The following is an 18,424-nucleotide window of genomic DNA, read 5'->3' on the forward strand; positions in this document are numbered from 1 at the left end:
TGAAATATATTTACGTGTGTTGTTTCTTCATAAATCTCTCTTGCACTGGACCCTCAAGGTAGCCAGACTTAGCTCAATGGAAATTAAAAATTAAAAACATCTGATAGTTGGAGAGAAACATCTCAAACATTAGAAGGGATTTAATACCAGTGTGCGTTCACAGCCTGGAATCTGATTTGTGAAAAGCAACAATCCCTGCTGAGGCTCTATCTCTATGAAGACTGGGCCAAAGGTGGTAACACAGAGCCAAGGACAAGGTTACGCACCCAACTGTTTTGCTCCCACAGCTGCCTCCTCCCACTCCCCCCACAAAGGCTCTCCTCCCTGACTGCCCCACAGCAGAGGGGCTGAGGGAATAACTGACCTCTCTTCTTTGGCAACCTCTCGTAAGGGTGGCCTTTTTCTTTATCAGTGGCAGACAAGTGGCACATTGGCCAATGACACTGAGGACAGTGTAAACTCCTATGACAGAGAGAACCATTTCTTTGATCACAAGCACCCTCAGTGCCTACTTCATTTTATATTGAAATGTAATAGTATAAGAAAGGAAATAAACAATTTGAAAATGTACTTTTACTTCTGGGAGATTTAAAGTAGATAAAGAAAACTCAGAAAAGATCTATGTACCCCAATACATGTTCACTGCAGCATTATTTACAATAGCCAAGATAAGGAAACAATCTAAGCATCCATCAATGGATGAATGGATAAAGAAAATGTCACACGCACACAGGAATATTATTCAGCCATAAAAAAAAAGAAATCTTGCCATTTGAGACAACGTGGATGAATATTGAGGGCATTATGCTAAGTGAAATAAGTTAAGATGGAGAAAGACAAATACTGTATGATCTCACTTATATGGAATCTAAAAACAGCCCCCTCCAAAAAAAACCCCAAGCTCATAGATATGGAGAACAGATTGGTGGCTGCCTGAGGTGGGGGTGGGGGATGGGCAAAACGAATGAAGGAGATAAAAGGTACAAGCTTCGGTTATAAAATAAATAAGTCATGGGGATGTAATGTATGGCGACTATAGTTAATAATACTGTATTGCATATTTGAAAGTTGCTAAGAGAATAGATCTCAAAAGTTCTTATCACAAGAAAAAAAATTTGTAACTACATATGGTGATGGATGTTAACTAAACTTACTGCAGTGATCATTTTGCAATATATAAATATAAAATCTCTATGTTGTACACTTGAAACACGTCACTTATACCTCAATTTAAAAAATTAAGTAGGGCTTCCCTGGTGGCGCAGTGGTTGAGAGTCCGCCTGCCGATGCAGGGGACACGGGTTCGTGCCCCGGTCCGGGAAGATCCCACATGCCGCGGAGCGGCTGGGCCCGTGAGTCACGGCTGCTGAGCCTGCGTGTCTGGAGCCTGTGCTCCGCAGCGGGAGAGGCCACAACAGTGAGAGAGGCCCGCGTACCGCAAAAAAAAAAAAAAAATTAAGTAAAGGACATGAAATAGAAAAAAATATGAAAGGAAGAATGTATCTTAGCTTTACTGACAAAGAACTGAAAATCAAGATGCTTCATAACAAACTCAATCTCAATTATTCAAAGGTGCATTACTGGGAATATCCTGATATTTATATAATTATACAATTTTCTAGACTATCCTTAGAGAAGTATGGCCACTGCGGATAGTAATAATAAAATTATGATGAAAGATTTTATTGTCCTTGGCTTTCATTTGAGTGTTTGAATACCAGGCACTGTGCTACATGCTCTGTAAATATTATCTCATTTAAATCCTATAATAACCCTGATGCAAGTACTGCTATTATCTCCACTTTACAGATGAGGCTCAGAAAAGATAAGTTACTTACACAGGGATTGGCAGAGCAGGATTCAAATTCAAATGTCAGATTACACTTGACGCTCTGGATCCATGGATATGGAATCCATGGGATTCGCAGGGTTGACTGTACTATGCCATTTTATATAAGAGACTTGAGCATCTGTGGATTTTGGTATCCGCAGGGGTCCCGGAACCAACTCCCCACCCCTGATACTGAGGGACAACTGTACAGGGTATAAACTTTTAACCTTTACAGTGTCCTGCCTCCCATTTTAAATAATTAAGAAAAGACAAAATATTAAGCTAGTCACTGAGAAGGGCAACCTAAGTTAGGCCTCTAGACCTGGTCTCTCAAGATCAAAAGAAAAGTACCTACTCCAGGATTCCCACACATCCTCACCTGGGAGCCCTCCTCATTGTAGTGCCTGGCATTCCGGAACATCAGCTTCATGTCTTCTATCATTCCCTCTTCCCCTGCATATTTGTCATTGCGGATGTTATGTTCAATTATTTTCAAGTCCATTGGCTCCAAGATGATTTTATAATAATCAGGATAGTCCTTTTTGGATGGTTTAACCATAAATAGATCACAAAGTCTTCTGCCTGAACCTGGCTCACGAGCTTCAAGAACAACATTGAACAAGATTTTCATTCGCTGCTTTCGAATGTTCTTTTTACTGTTGAGGGGGAAGGGAGAAAAGGGGGAAAATGAGAACAGGTTCAGTTTTCTTGATATAAGGATGAACACGAAATAAAACAAATTAATCTTGTGGGCAGGTGCTTCATGATTATAATGTATTGATTATGTATGGCACAAACACAGTAAACATGCTGGAAGCTATAAGCAAATATTAGGAAATTTTTCAAAATAGTTAAAACATACTGACTCTGGCAGGAGCACCCCCCAAGAACACCAGGCAAACGTGTTTCGAATATTTATGAAATGCAATGCTTGAAAAAATATCTTGTCTAATGTCAAAGAAAATGAAATTCTGTTATCAACTGAAATATATTTTTTAAGAACAGAGCAGAAGTGGAATAAAACTGCTGATTCCCTACTAACAGTTCTCCCTTAAACAAACAAACAAACACAAAGAGAAGTGTCCCATCTCCTATGACAACCACTCCTGAACACCTGCATATCCTGAGGGGATGATGTGAGAGGAAGAACTCTCTCAGTCCAGGACTTTAGCAAGTAAATAATAAAAGGGGAATGCAGGACAAAGCTCCAACATCACAGAGCTCCACATCTGAGCAGAGATTAGAACACAGATGACTTTAGCCTTCAAGAAGCCTCTAAAGAAAAATTTCAGAACCTGAATTTGATATCACAGAATTTGGTAACTGGTCTAATAACTGAAATTTACTGCTTTAGGACTTGTAACACTTATAATATCCTTTCTCCATTTGTATCATTCACTTCAAGAGAGTGATATGTAACTGGTTTCCAACCTCAAAGGCAAGCAAAACTTTTGTCATTAGGGTCAAACAATCTTCTCTGAACTAATCCAGTTTTGTTATTTTGTTTACATTTTTCCAGATCCTTATATTGCCTTTGAGACCGAGACCCACAGGCCCATTACTTTTTTTTTTTTTTTTTCCATTACTTTTAATCTGACTGCCAGAAAAAACTCAGAGCTAAACTTCATATTCTTTTATAACTGTATTAGCTTGGGTGGCTGGTATATTTACTTTATTCTTTTCCAATATGATGTTGAACCTTAATATATCCACACTTTTGAAAGTAACTTTGAAAGACAGCTACCATATTTCCCTATGTGATACTTTCTGGTTACTGTTTTCAATGTCACTTTGATTTTTAGATTCTTCTTTAAACCCCTCTATTCATCCTCTCTTCCTCCCTCAGACTAGTAACTATAAAGTTTGTTCACTCTTCCCTATTTTGGGAAAGGTGCATAAAATTAAATCCCAGACCTTGTAACTGGCATACTCATTCTTTTCTAATCAGCACCTGTGAAGATACTTCGATAAAATACATCTTAAGGGGGTTCAAAACCAAGGTTGTTTGTCATTATGCACTTAAGGGTGCCACACTTAAGGGGATGTCAATTCAGGTCACAGACACATAATAAATATACAGTTTTAGAAGTTTACAGGAGATGGGCCATAATTGGTTCTGTGCTAACAAAATCAGTATATTACAGCAATTTTCCAATAAATGAAAGTCAAGAGAAATGGGTGCTTTTTCTAATTTGCATGAAGATTATGAGCTAGTAGGGGCTTCGCTCTGAATCCCTGATTTTCCAGGACCACCACCTGACCCCTAAACCCAGCCTAAAACACTGAAATCAACGTCACTTTTTGCTTCTCTTAGTTTATCACTAAGTCCTAGAGGACCTCCATAGCGCTTCTAGATCTAATCTTTCCTTTTAATTTTTCATGCCATGGTGTTAGTCCTAACCTTCATAGTTTGTGGCTGACCACTTTCTCAAATGTCCTTATCATTATTCTTCCTATGAAGCTATTATTTATTATGTATTTGTATTTGGATATACACACAAGATTCCTATTTATAGTTACAGCTAACACTTCTACCACATGCCAGGGACTGTGCTAAGCACTATCATTTAAACTTCAAACTCTGAGAACCAGGTACAATTATTATCCCAACTTTGCAGATATAAAAACAGAGGCTTAGAGACTCAAGTGAATACCTAAGGCCATAAAGTGACTAATCAGAATGGAGACTTAAATCAGCTGATAATCACCAGACTGCTTTTATCATGCAAGTGGATGATAAAAACTTAGCTCTTACCAAGGGCCTCTCTAATCAAAGTCAACCCTGCTCATAGGCTTCAAAGTCTCCCAGCATTTAATTTAACTCCCTGGCCCTAGACCTTCAGTGGTGCCTGCTGTGAAGCTAAGTAAACCCAAAGGTTCTTTCTTTTACAAGTCTTTCTATATTTCATCTTCAAGTCTTCAAGGACTTTTTTACTCACCTTTTTAAGGAGTTTCCCAGACTAGTAACATCTGACTAAAAACAAAATGAAATCTACCATGTCTTGATGCCAGCAGGAAATACTGCCAGAAAATAATCAGAGTGAGTACATTTAGTGAGTACTCACTGCATCCAGGCCCAGTTCCATGGGCTTTAAACATACTAAGCAATCAGGTCTTCACAGCAATCCTATGCAGGTAATGTCATCAACTCCTTTTTCAGATGAGGAAATTGAGATGAGGCTCAGAACACAGCTGATAAGAACAACTGGGATTTGAACTTGGGCAGTAAGGCTCTAGAGCTCGGGGTTGTAACACTACTCCACCATGCCCCACATTTCTATTTCTTCTACTACTACCCAGAACCAGTGCCATATACTATGAATGATATAAAAGAAATACAATCCATTGTCTTTTCCTTAAATTTACTATCTAAGAAAACTTTTCTTAAGGAAAATATTAGGAAGAAGATAATAATACAGTAATTTTGTAGAGTGGACTACATATGGTAGCAACATAAAGATAACTTTAAAACATCTAACTTTTAAGAAAAAGCATGATAGGGAAATCACATTTCCTAAAGCTATTTGGGCAATCCCACAACACTTCCATACAATTATACAACTGTGTACCTTAAACAATTATTTTACTACAGAGATCACACATAAGTTCATTTGTTTTTAGCCTGCCTCTTTTCCTGGCCAATAAATTCCTGGAAGGTAGAGGTGATGACTAAACGTTCTCCTTTATGACCTGTGAGCAGAGTCTGGTGTTCTGCAAACAACTGACACTCCATGAATGCCAGATGGCAAAGGTGAAAATAAAAGCACCACACAATGATTACTAGGACCATAACATGGCAACTTATGGGCTGTTTTTAAAAATCATAAGTAACATGCAAAAGAATGGATGCTTTTAAAGAAATAAAACATGGACAAGATCAGAGACTGAAGAATGTATTTATGCTCAAGAAGCAGTAACCCAATGCATAGGTGCCAACATAGACTGACATCACTTGGATTGTCAACACTGATTATGATCCCTCCACCATCTCCCAATCTGTAAAAGACAATCAGCACCCGCCAGCCCCTGGACACTGGCAATGCTACCATATTCTCAGCCTCTCTACCTCTGCCGCAGAAGTACAGCCACAATGACTGCTGTGGGGGCTTACTGCCCCTGGCAAAGCTGGCAACAAATTACAGCTCCTGAATATACCTAGGCTAATTCTCATTTTACTAACTACACTTCTAAACTGTACTGCTTTCTTTACTCATAAAATAAACTGGCATCCAAATAAAAACCATTATTCACATGCTTAAGGCTGCACTTTTCACCTAATCAGTACTGACCATGCCATAAAAGTTACACTTTAAAAAATATGTTTATGCATAAAAAAGGACTGCACACCTGGATAGCCTCCTGAGACCCAACATCTCACTGTCAAGAGTGTTCCTGGGAAAGCAGAAACAAACATTACATGTGAAGAGAAACAAAACAAGCAACATTGGAGGTCATGTACAAACCAAATATGGTTGAGAAAAAAGAGGATTATTCAATCCAAATGATAAAAGGTTTTAAGAATACTTGGAACATTTCAACATGGAAGATAGCAGGTGGATTTTTGGGTAGAGGGTTTGGGGAGAAGAATACATTCCCAGAATGAAGAGAACATACCCGCAGTAATTTTTCTCACAATCTTTGATATGAAAAAAATAAGGCAAAGACAGAATCATACACAATACTTAGGAGTCAAGTCAAGTGGTACTTGAAAACTTGGCCCTGACTTCTCTGGATAAGCTTAACTTAACCTACTAGGCTGTCATGTTTGCCTGAATTCTGGAGAAGTCTGTTTCTTATTACCAAAACCTTTTAACATAACTACCTTCTAAAAGGCTGGTTATGTTATTTCCTTTGTCACAGTCCAAAGTATAGAACTTGCTTCTGTCAACCTCTTAATGTGTGCTCATGCCTGTATTTCAAACCCAGATATGTTATTTTATTGCTTTAGCTATGATTTATATTTGTTCTTCTCTTACTTGTATTTTTCACTTCATTAAACAAAACACTTCCTAAGAAACCTGTGCACAAAAAGACTTTTGGTCTAAAGTAGGATTTTATTATTTCAAGAACATAATGCTTTTCTTTTTATGGGAGGTTTTAGAATAATAACTTTCATTTAGTCTATTTGGGTTGTCCCACAAAGTACAAGCCACAGATATTTTTTTAAGGCTCTGGCCTGGGCTAATGCGTCCTTGGAACTGTTTTCTTAACACTCAACTAGCTTAAGATCTCTCTTTTCATTCAGTGTTGGCACTAACTGTACCATCACTTTTGCCTCCATTACCTTCTTTTGCCTGAGAAGTTTTTATCTTTGATTGGTGACTGATCTGGAAAACACAGGTGATGCTGTAGTAGTTATATAATTACACTCAAAGATGTTCTTGATTTGATGCCTCTGATCTGGTTTCACATTTTTCCTCCGTTGTCCCTGGTATAACAAGGAATTAAGAACTTGGAAGGATGAAATTCATAGGCCAGTAATGGAGGAGACTCACATCTCAGGGCACACCAATCAATTTAGTTACCTTGGTATAGCATAGCAAAGTTACTTTCAAAGCTAGAAAAAATTTCCCAAATGCTATTTATAGGGAAAGACAAGACAGCTTGTCTTTTCTAAACCACCTTTTAAAATCCTCAGGTCTCAGTGGATCTACTAATACATGAACAGAACTGTATTAATAGTTACTAATGATTTCTTCACTCAATTTTGAATCTGTCAAGCCCTGCTATTAGTGATGGACCTTATTCCTTGTTTAAGGTATCCTCCCTGCTGTTACAAAGATGGTGAGACAGTTAAGGCTGAAGAAGAATATGGTGTTCCACAAAGATCAGGCCAGAGAAACTCCATGTGGGAGGCACAGACAAAAGAGATGGTCTTGCATGATTCTTTACAGGAGTCCAGCTTCAGAATCTCACAGTAAGGCCCCCCTCCATAAAACCCATGAGAAAAAGGAAGGGTTAGGGAAGTTGACAGAAAGGTTAGAAAGAAAAGAAAACCAAATATCTAGCTTAACCTTTCATGAACTACAAGAAGTTATGACTTGGTATTTTACAATCTGACATCCTTAAAATGGCAAATAAACATCAGATTAACAAGGAAAAAGAAACGGGTAAGAATAATGACTTACTTCACTACAGTGGTAGTACTGATTTTTTTTTTTTTTGTAATTTACCATGTAGAAATTACCTAAATTAGATTTAAGGAGCATTCTTAAATGCCACGTTAAAACAAAATAACCTGGACAGCAAAAAGAATAACATGTTTTGCCAAGCTACATAAGTAGTTATTTTTATCTATGTTGTCTAAAGCCAATATAGTACAAAAAAAGCACTAATCATACAATTTACAAATGAATTTTTAAATGTTATAAAATAGTTAAAGCTTATAATTCATACTTGACAGCTTAAAGAAACATTTTTCTGCACTTAAATCTAAAACAAAATAAAAAGAAACTGAGAAGATGTCTCCAGCTATAAGAAGAGTATCTACCTTTTTCTTTTGGCACTACCAGTATCAGAGGTTGCTGAAGAAATCATGCTGTCTCCATCCTCAATGTCATCTCTCCTGGCAAGCTCCTTCTTCTTTGCCTAAAACAGAGCAGACCCTGGGAGTCAAGCTCACTCTGCCGAACACTTCTAGAATATATAAATATTAAAAGACCCATGGCCTCAGATGCGCTCCAAGGTGTGCTCTCAGAAAGGATTCAATAAACTCATGGACACTGTACAATGATTAATTAGCCTTAAGATGTCCCTTCTCCTAGGACCAACCCTACCATAACAGAAACAGTCTAGAACCAAAGAAATAAAACCTAAATGACAGAATATCATCTGTGATTAGAGGGAAACTTCCTGACATCCCTAAAATTACTCCCCAGGGACAAATCCCTGCTTCTTCCACTCACAAAGCTAAACCAGTCTAAACTATTATTTCTACTCTACATGGTCCTGAAAACTCTTAAAAACATATTCAGCAGTACTTGTGGCTGAAATGAATGATGTGATATTGCTGGAGGGAAATCACGTATCTTAAAAAAACACACTCAAAATGTGTAAAATTATTTCAATTATACATACAACAACTTAGCAAAACCAAGAAATCATACCTGCATGACTTGTTGCAGTTTTAGAACTCGCTTGTAGATGGCTGAGTTGGGAACATTATAGCGTTTGGCATTTTCAAACATTAAATTCAGATCACACTCCAAATGATCTAAAGTTTCATATTCTTGATTCTTTAGCTTTGTTCTGTGAAAGACAAACACATGGCTAGAATCTTCCATTATGAAAATTATGAAACACACTTCCTGAAAGTCCAGTGCAAAAATCCTGACAAGCACTACAAGGTATCTTTACCAGTGATACTGATTAGAGGCCTAGAAGTGACAATTTCAAAATACAGAGTGAAGAGGCAAAAGCACCATATTTAGACAATATGACAATTTAACTGAAAATCCAAAAGAATAAAACATTACAAGAAGTAATAAGAGAACCTAGTAAGGTGGTCAATTACAAAGCAAACATATCAGCAAAAATCCTAAGAGAAAAATCCTGTTAGTGGCTAACATGCAAACCCTAGGAAGAGATAAAAATCAGGGAGGTTTTAAGCTACCTTAATGAAGAATCATGGTGATCTACACATTTTAGAAAATAAGAGGCCATTCCACTTGATAAGGGTTAAAGAAAAGAGAAAGTACTGGCAACTCCATGAAGGAGCGTTTAGAATAATACACATTTAACCTCCAGGCGAGCTGCATATGGGCAATGAAGAGTGGTCCTTTTTGTTTTTTGGCTGCGCTGTGCAGCTTGCGGGATCTTAGTTCCCCAACCAGGGATTGAACCCGGTCCCGGCAGTGAAAGCGCTGAGTCCTAACCACTGGACCGCCGAGGAATTCCCTGAAGAGCAGTCTTAAGATGATAAATGAGAGGCAGATATGTCAGAGTCCCTTCACTCCTCCTCCTCCAATACAAACATTTGTAATTAATTACGATAGCTTAATATTGAGGTTTTTACTTACCCTAAGTCTTAAGAATTCCAATAGCTGTCTCAGACACTAAGGCTATTACTAACACCAACTCTCATAAAGTCGCTATACAAAGTAAGGCTTATGTTAGAAAAGTCTAACTTGGAAGAAGGCTGCAGGCAGGTGACTGGGCTGGCTGAGGATTTGCCTTCTTTTGAACTAATCTACTTAATTAGACTGAATTTTAAAAGACTGAGGGAGAAAAGAAACTAAGGACAAAAATCAATTAAAAAGGAACCTCTTAACATCTACAAGACTGTCACCATCCTTTCCAAGGCAAAGAGTACAAAAAACAAATTTCTAGTCCATTTTCTTAATGAAAGGCAGCCTTAATTTCCATGTTATTGTTCATTTTTATTTTATTTTTTGGCCATGCCACACGGCATGCGGGATCTTTAGTTCCCCAACCAGGGATCGAACCCGTGCCCCTGCAATGGAAGTGCCAACTCTTAATCACTGGACCGCCAGGGAAGTCCCTCCATGTTATTTTTAAGAAGGCCAAATAAACTAATTTTCTATAACCTACTCGTGTCCAAAACCTCCGAAGTTTGGATTAAATAAAAACACCATAAACTTTACTGATCAAATAAGGATAACAGACGTTACAAATGCAAAACCACAAAACATATGTTAGGCAACCTTATTCCTAGAATCCAGCAAGTACAAGGATTTTAATTCCTACTGTATGGAAAGCTAGTTATCTGCCATGAAAACATCATTTAAACACCAGCTTACTCTGACCTTGCCCATTTAAGGTAATTTTACTTGCGTCTTGCCTCTATCTGGGTATACTACAAAACCTAACCCACATTGTAAGAGTCACAAAACAACATATTTTATAACATTATTTATTTCCTACTATTGTTAATGATATTGTGGTGGTTCAAGTATTTTGTCTGGCTGAATTCCCAATGATCATTTTAACATTTTCTAAACAGAAAAGGGAAACCATGATGAACCATCTCTCAGGTATTGTTTCAGCTAATGAGTTCTCTAAGAGCTGACAATGCTTATTCTGGAGGTTTAACTACAGATACAAAATTTAAATGCAGATAAACTGTTGTAATTAAAATATTAATAAAAGGTATAAGAAGAGAAATTCTTGCACAGTTATAAGAAAACGAACAGTTAAATTCTGAGCTGCATGACTTTTTTTTTTTTTTTGTGGTACGCGGGTCTCTCGCTGTTGTGGCCTCTCCCGTTGCGAAGCACAGGCTCCGGATGCGCAGGCTCAGCGGCCATGGCTCGTGGGCCTAGCTGCTCCGCGGCATGTGGGATCTTCCCGGACCGGGGCACGAACCCGTGTCCCCTGCATCAGCAGGCGGACTCTCAACTGCTGTGCCATCAGGGAAGCCCTGCGTGACTTTTTATAATTCATAATCTGACACAAAAATGCCTAGCTGGGATATCTTTTATTTGCCTCTTGACTCTACTGCAGTACAAAGAACATCATTTGTAGTTAATCAAATTCATTTCTCATTTTTATATAGGAGTGATAGTTAAGCACACTTTAGACATGTGAGAAACATTTTTACCTTTATTATCTTTATCCATTTTAGAAAGGAAGATACATGTGCAGGCTCAATCACAAGAAAATAGATTTATACTCAGTAATGTAGAAGATATCTTACCTGATCTGTTGTAGTGATATGGGCATTTTAATTTGCTGATAATAATCAGGGTATTTTTTCTTTGAAGGCAAATGGAAAAAAGGTTCAGCTATTAGCTGCCCTTGGTTATTCCGACAGCTCCTAACTGTGTCGTAAAGCTGATAAAAAGGATTTGAAACATCCATAAATGAAGTAATGCTCTCTGCTTCCGACTCTCCTTCTTCATAACGTGCAGCTACAAAGACATAAAAGATATTTATAAGGGACAGCAGAAACTAACACAACACTGTAAAGCAATTATACTCCAATAAAGATGCTAAAAAAAAAGATATTTATAAGGGGAAGAAACAAACATTTTTTTAAGCTCGTTTAACAACCTTCCAGATTATGCTATATGTATGTTTGAGAATACTGTTTTGTATGTTTCAGAATACTTGTTTTAAAAGAATAGTCTCTAGGCTTCATAAAGATGCTGTTAGTAATGCTTAGTAAAATTGTTACGTTTACTCAGAGAAATGTTACACAGAAATAGAATAGAATGTTACATGGTAAAAGTTATACCATCTTTAAAAGATTACAAAATAGTTTCTCTGCCATCTTCTGAGACTCCTTGCTTATGTGTGCTTGGACAAGAAAAGGAGCAAGTAGCCATTCTCAGATCTCAGAACTAAAGTGACAGCACGTAGCTTAGGATAGTATAAATGTAGACGGGGCTGATACTGACAGATGTGATTTAGCTTTAAGTCTCTTTGACTTTGCCCCACTGATCTACAGCATCCCTTAGGAATGATGTTTTCCTTTATTGAGAAAATTTTCAGGTAGAAGCTAATCATAAGAACACCAAAACAAAACATGTAATCACTTCTACAGAAATACAAAATATATTGCTTATTTCTCTGAACTCTTAAACAGTATATAACGACCTGATTAAAATGGTTTCTTAAGGGATCAGGATAACCAAAATCACTATGTGTTCCCATGTTAAGTATGATAATCACTTATTAAGTACTTAGTTATTTATTAAGAGCTTGATAAGCACCACCCTCAGGAAATCCTAACATCACCACACAGAACAGGTATTGTCATTTCTTTTCCAAATGAGAAAACTGGGTATGAGGAGCTGATGACTGGCCAAAGTCAGCTAGCCTGTAGAGCAGTTGAGAAGGGATTTGGATTTAGTCATGGAGCTAGAAGGAAAGACAGAATTTGAAACTATGTAGTCTTTTCTGACTCCCCATTACCTCGAATCTTTTCATAAAGCTCTTGCACATCTTTTATTGAATTTAAACCTAGGTATATGTTTTATTGCTACTATAAACTGTATCTTCTTAAAAAATTACATTTTCTTTTTATGGCTGATTCCGGAAATGAAGATTTTTTTTTTTCTTTTCTCTCTTTTTTTTTATGGCTGTGCTGGGTCTTTGTTGCTGCACGCGGGCTTTTCTCTAGTAACGGCGAGCTGGAGCTACTCTTCATCGCGATGCGCGGGCTTCTCATTGAGGTGGCTTCTCTTGTGGAGCAGGGCTCTAGGCGTGCGAGCTTCAGTTGCAGCACGTGGGTTCAGTAGCTGCGGCACGCAGGCCCCAGAGCACGTGGGCTTCAGTAGCTGTGGCGTGCAGGCTTAGTAGTTGTGTCGTGTGGGCTCCAGAGCACGCGGGCTAGGTAGTTGTGGTGCACAGGCTTGGTTGCCCTGCAGCATGTGGGATCTTCCTGGACCAGGGATTGAACCTGTGTCTCCTACATTGGGAGACGGATTCTTAACCTCTGGACCACCAGGGAAGTCCGAAGTAGATTTCTGTATAATAATCTTACATTAGCATTTTATTATTCTTATTAATTCTAATAATTTATCTGTAGTATTTTTTTAAATTTTTATTTATTTATTATTTTTGGCTGTGTTGGGTCTTCATTTCTGTGCAAGGGCTTTCTCTAGTTGTGGCGAGCGGGGGCCACTCTTCATCGCGGTGCGCGGGCCTCTCACTGTTGCGGCCTCTCTTGTTGTGCAGCACAGGCTCCAGACGCGCAGGCTCAGTAGTTGTGGCTCACGGGTCTAGTTGCTCTGTGGCATGTGGGATCTTCCCAGACCAGGGCTCGAACCCACGTCCCCTGCATTGGCAGGCAGATTCTCAACCACTGCGCCACCAGGGAAGCCCCGTCTGTAGTTTTTTAACTAGAAAACTCAAAAAATAATCTATCAATTGCAATCCTTATAAATCCTTCTTTTCTGATCCTTATAACTTCACTGTTATCAGTGTATGCTGGCTAGTACTTTGACCAAGAGGTAACAACATTCTTAACTTTGTTTCTTATGGTAGGGGGAATGCTACAAATACTTCTCCAATGAAAATGGAGATGCCCTGTATCAAGTTAGGAAAGATCTCCTTCTGTTCTTAGTTTGCTAAGCTTTTATCATGAATGGGAACTGAAGCATTAATCAAATGCATTTGCTAAGCCAATAGTACGGTTTTGCTCCTTTAATCTACCAATGTAGTGAATAATACTTTTTTCTAATGTTGAACTAACCTAGTATTCCTGGAATAAACCCAATTGTGTTATCATGTATTATCTTTCATATATACTGCTAGATACAGTGTGTTTATATTTTGTTTAGTTTTGGTTTTATATCAGATTCAAAGAATGAATTGGGAGGGGCTTCCCTGGTGGCGCAGTGGTTGAGAGTCCGCCTGCCGATGCAGGGGACACGGGTTCGTGCCCCGGTCCGGGAAGATCCCACATGCCACAGAGTGGCTGGGCCTGTGAGCCATGGCCGCTGAGCCTGCACGTCCAGAGCCTGTGCTCCGCAACGGGAGAGGCCACAACAGTGAGAGGCCCGCGTACCGCAAAAAAAAAAAAAAAAAAAAAAAAAAAAAGAATGAATTGGGGAGCTCTTTTTTATTCACTGCTGGGGTTTATGTATAATTCTCTTCCTTGAATGTCTGGCCTGGTGTTTTCTATGCAGGAATATTTGTAAGTAGTAATTTAATTTCTTTAATGGTGATATCAGCCTTTTTATTCTTGAATCAGTTTTTAGGCATTTATCATTGTCTAGGAATTTATCCATTTCATCTAAATTTTCAAATTAGTTTGCATTATGCTGTTCTTATATTCTTTTTTTATTCTCTGTATGCTCCCCCTTTCCCCTAATATTTTTTGTTTGTGCCTTCTGTTTCTTTCTTGATAATCTCACTACAGATTTGCCTATTTTATTAACTGCTGTAACAGAAAAACTTGGACTTTATTGATCTTTTCCATTATAGATTTCCTTTCTAATGAATTAACTTCTGCTCTTTATCTTCTTTTTTCTAACATCTCTGCTCTTCTTATTATTTACTTATGTTGGATGCTTATTAGTTCACTGACTTTCAGCTGCTTTTCTTTCTAAACAGAAGCAGTCAGACCTGTAAATTTCCTTCTGAAGTATCACTGTAACTGCACCTCCACTGTTTTGATACGTATTATTTTCATTGTTATTGTTCAGTTTCAAGTAATTAAACTTCTATTATAATTACTCCTTTTAAAAATTGTATCTTTGGGACTTCCCTGGTGGTCCAGTCGGTAAGACTCTGTGCTTCCAATGCAGGGGCCGGGGTTCGACCCCTGGTCAGGGAACTAGCCTGCATGCAGGCCACAACTAAGAGCCTGCATCCCACAATTAAGAGCCTGCATGCCGTAGCGAAAATCCGTGTGCTGCAACTAAGACCCAGAACAGCCAAAATAAATAAATACCTATTAAAAAAAATTAATATTTTTTCATTGTTAGTTGCTATCATAGCTGCATTGTGCTCAGAAACATGGTCTGTATAATACCCGATCTTTCAAATTTGTTGAAATTTGTTTCATGGCTAAGTACATGGTCAATTTTTGTAATATTCCATGTGAACCAGGGAAGAACATGTATTCTCTAATTGTAGAATACTTGTCTGTTATAACCATCTTGTTGTGGTAGGCTGAATGATAGGTCCCCACATACAACCATGTCCTAATCCACAGAACCTGTGAATATTACCTTATATGGCAAAAGAAACTTTGCAGATATGATTGAGAGGAATTTTGAGTGTGGGAGACTATCCTGGATTAATCTCTGGGCACTAAACATAATCACAAGGGTCTTTACGAAAGGCAGGCAAGAAGGTCAAAGGAGGAAGGAGATGGGGTGACAGATGCAGACTGGAGTGCTGCGTCCTGAATGGAGAGGAAAGGGCCGTGGAATACAGGTAGCTCTAGAAACTGGAAAAGGCAAGGAAGTGTATTATCCCCTAAAGCCTCCAGAAGGAACACTAGCCTGCCAACAACCTGATTTTAGACTTCTGACATCCAGAACTGAAGAGAATAAATTTGTGTGGTCTTAAGCCAGTTAAGTTTGTGGTAATTTGTTTTGTTTTAGCAGCAATAGGGAACAAATACACTTGTGAGGAAGTGTATTCATGTCTTCTGTCTTCACTGTTTTGGCTGTTTACCTAGCAATTGAGAGAAGCAGGCTCCCACTCTAAGGGCAATGTTTTCACTTTCTCCAAGAAGTTCCATCTGTTTGTTTCATGTATTTTGAGCCCTTTTATAATTTATCTTCCTCATACAATAAACCTTTTATCATTATGAGGTGAATCCATTTTATCTTTGGAAATGCACTGTTTGAAAGTCCATTTTAAGAGAAATCAACATAACTACCCTTTGGTTATTATTTGCCAGGTATATCTTTTTCCATCCTTTGACATTCAACTTTCCAGTACACAGTTTTATATTGAAGATATATCTCTTGTAACTAGCATATAACCTGATTTTTTAAATATACAATCTGGAACTGTCTTAACTGGAAAATTTAGGCCACTAACACTGATTTCTGATATAATTTTTGGAGTTGTTTCTCTCTATTTATCCCACTTTTTCTGTTTCCTTTTGCCTTTTTGCCTTATTTTGTGTTGGTGGGAGAAGACTGTAAGCTTTATCTGTTTTTTCTTTTTCTATTGCTCACTTCATTCCTCTTCTTATAGTGACTGTGGATGGGTGCTCTTCTCCACCTCCTTCTCCACCCGCTTAGGGACATGCAGTGTGGTTTGCCTCTAAAACAAATCACCTCAAGAGGCCTGGCCACACTTTGAATTCTTATGCCTTCTTTCCATCAGCTCTTTCTTGTTGCTCCAAGATCATGAGTTATCCTTTCTTTGCTATTTTCACTGTACCTCCCCCTAAGTTGTTTCCAGGAGCAGGAAGTAGAAAACCAAATACATTAAAACCTCAACTAAATTAAGGATAAACAGGCTCTGAATAACAGCCTGAAGAATCTACTACATACAAAGTTGGTTGGCATCTACTTTGTTTTCTTAATACCTGAGGTTACTAAATTAAGAATCCTCTTGTGACAAAGGTACTATTAGAAAAAAAAAAACAATAAATGCTTTTTAAGAATTTTGTAAGTGGTATAGTCTTCCTTCTATTTGTTATACTACTATAAGGTTAATGAAGTAACCAAATGTTAGAAGGAAACCTAAACATAACATGTGTGTCACTTTTACAGTTAGCACAAAACAAAGATAATGAAGAGATAAATTTTCTTTCAATTTTTGATAAGGCCCGATTTAAGTTAAAAAAAATTTAATTCTGTAGATGAGTGTCAAAAAATTAAATTCATACTCCAGCAGTCTAGAGTAATTATGAAATTCTATAGACTGGGGACTTCCCTGGTGGCACAGTGGTTAAGAATCTGCCTGCCAATGCAGGGGACACGAGTTCGAGCCCTGGTCCAGGAAGATCTCACATGCCGTGGAGCAACTAAGCCTGTGCGCCACAACTACTGAGGCTACACTCTACAGCCTGCGAGCCACAACTACTGAGCCCCCACACGCCTAGAGCCCGTGCTCCACAAGAGAAGCCACCGCAATGAGAAGTCCGAGCACTGCAATGAAGAGTAGCCCCCACTCGCCACAACTAGAGAAAGCCCACACACAGCAACAAAGACCCAACGCAGCCAAAAATAAATAAATAATTTTTAAAAAAGGAAATTCCATAGACTTAGTAGAAAATAAGACATAGCTAGAAAAATCTCTTGTGTCACACCTGATTATAAAATCAAAAGAGTAATTTTATAAAATGAATTGTATATCTACATATAAAAAATATTTACAGTAAAATAAAAAAATATTATATCACGCTTAGGAGAAAGACAATGAAATCAAATATACCTCTACAGCTGTTCTTTATTACTATTTTACAAACTGTGTACTTCTACACGGATTCCTAGTGCCCAATGACCTTTGTTTCACTTGTTTAAATGAGAATTCTGCTCTGATCATAATTTACAGCTATCTTTAAATCATAAGCTCTAGGTGAGAAAAAATTATAGTCTACTGAAAATATAAGCCTGGAAATCTAAGATGATGTGAATGTCTCCCCGGGATTTCCTGATGGTGTCACTAGCACTCACTATCATCACAGGTTTGAAACCAGAATCTGCTAAGGCTATCAAACTAATTGATTTTGCACAAATATTTATTTACTTTGATACATGCTTTAACACGAAATAAAGTAATAATAAGCTCTCGATAAGTTTGCCAACCAAGAGTGCAATTAAAATGTAACAAAACAGGTATGTACTCCAAAAACAGACAAACTCCCGGCCAGACCAAAATAACTATAATTTTCCTTAACCAGAAGGATCCACTGAGACGCCACTTAACTAGTCACAACTTAATGCCTACCAGCTAAAGCAGCATCCTCTTCACTTTCTGAGCCATACTGAAGTGCCATGGTAATTGCTGATAAACGACCCCCTTGGACTGCTCGTTTATTACTACAAAGAAAAACAAGCAATTAGAAGGCAGGGAAAGATGTTATAATAATTTGGCTACTTTATAGGAAGTAGGGACTGTTAACAAGGCATTCACATCAAAGAAAGAGTTTCTATTCAACTGCCTCCTCAATTTACTTTGTACTTTTTATATTCCCCACAATCAATCTTAACCAAG

At 38.0% G+C, this 18,424-nt stretch overlaps 1 protein-coding gene across 9 annotated transcripts in view; it reads right to left on the minus strand.

The window, feature by feature from the left end:
* PBRM1 (polybromo 1) overlaps positions 1-18,424 on the minus strand; it is a 101,279-nt gene that overhangs the window by 53,040 nt on the left and 29,815 nt on the right. For 5 of the 9 annotated variants that reach the window (XM_029244290.1, XM_029244297.1, XM_029244294.1 and 2 more), the window contains exons 11-16: positions 18,158-18,249; positions 11,487-11,700; positions 8,938-9,079; positions 8,322-8,419; positions 6,179-6,223; positions 2,211-2,487 (exon numbers count right to left, since the gene is read on the minus strand). In XM_029244290.1, coding sequence (XP_029100123.1) covers positions 2,211-2,487; positions 6,179-6,223; positions 8,322-8,419; positions 8,938-9,079; positions 11,487-11,700; positions 18,158-18,249 — 868 coding nt within the window. The remainder of the gene's footprint in view (positions 1-2,210; positions 2,488-6,178; positions 6,224-8,321; positions 8,420-8,937; positions 9,080-11,486; positions 11,701-18,157; positions 18,250-18,424) is intronic. The other 4 variants (XM_029244296.1, XM_029244298.1, XM_029244295.1 and 1 more) reach the window with 1 other exon arrangement.

The sequence above is a fragment of the Monodon monoceros genome, unplaced genomic scaffold (genome assembly GCF_005190385.1).
Source record: "Monodon monoceros isolate NGI ecotype Baffin Bay Population unplaced genomic scaffold, NGI_Narwhal_1 Super_Scaffold_3, whole genome shotgun sequence".
Classification (NCBI taxonomy): domain Eukaryota; kingdom Metazoa; phylum Chordata; class Mammalia; order Artiodactyla; family Monodontidae; genus Monodon; species Monodon monoceros.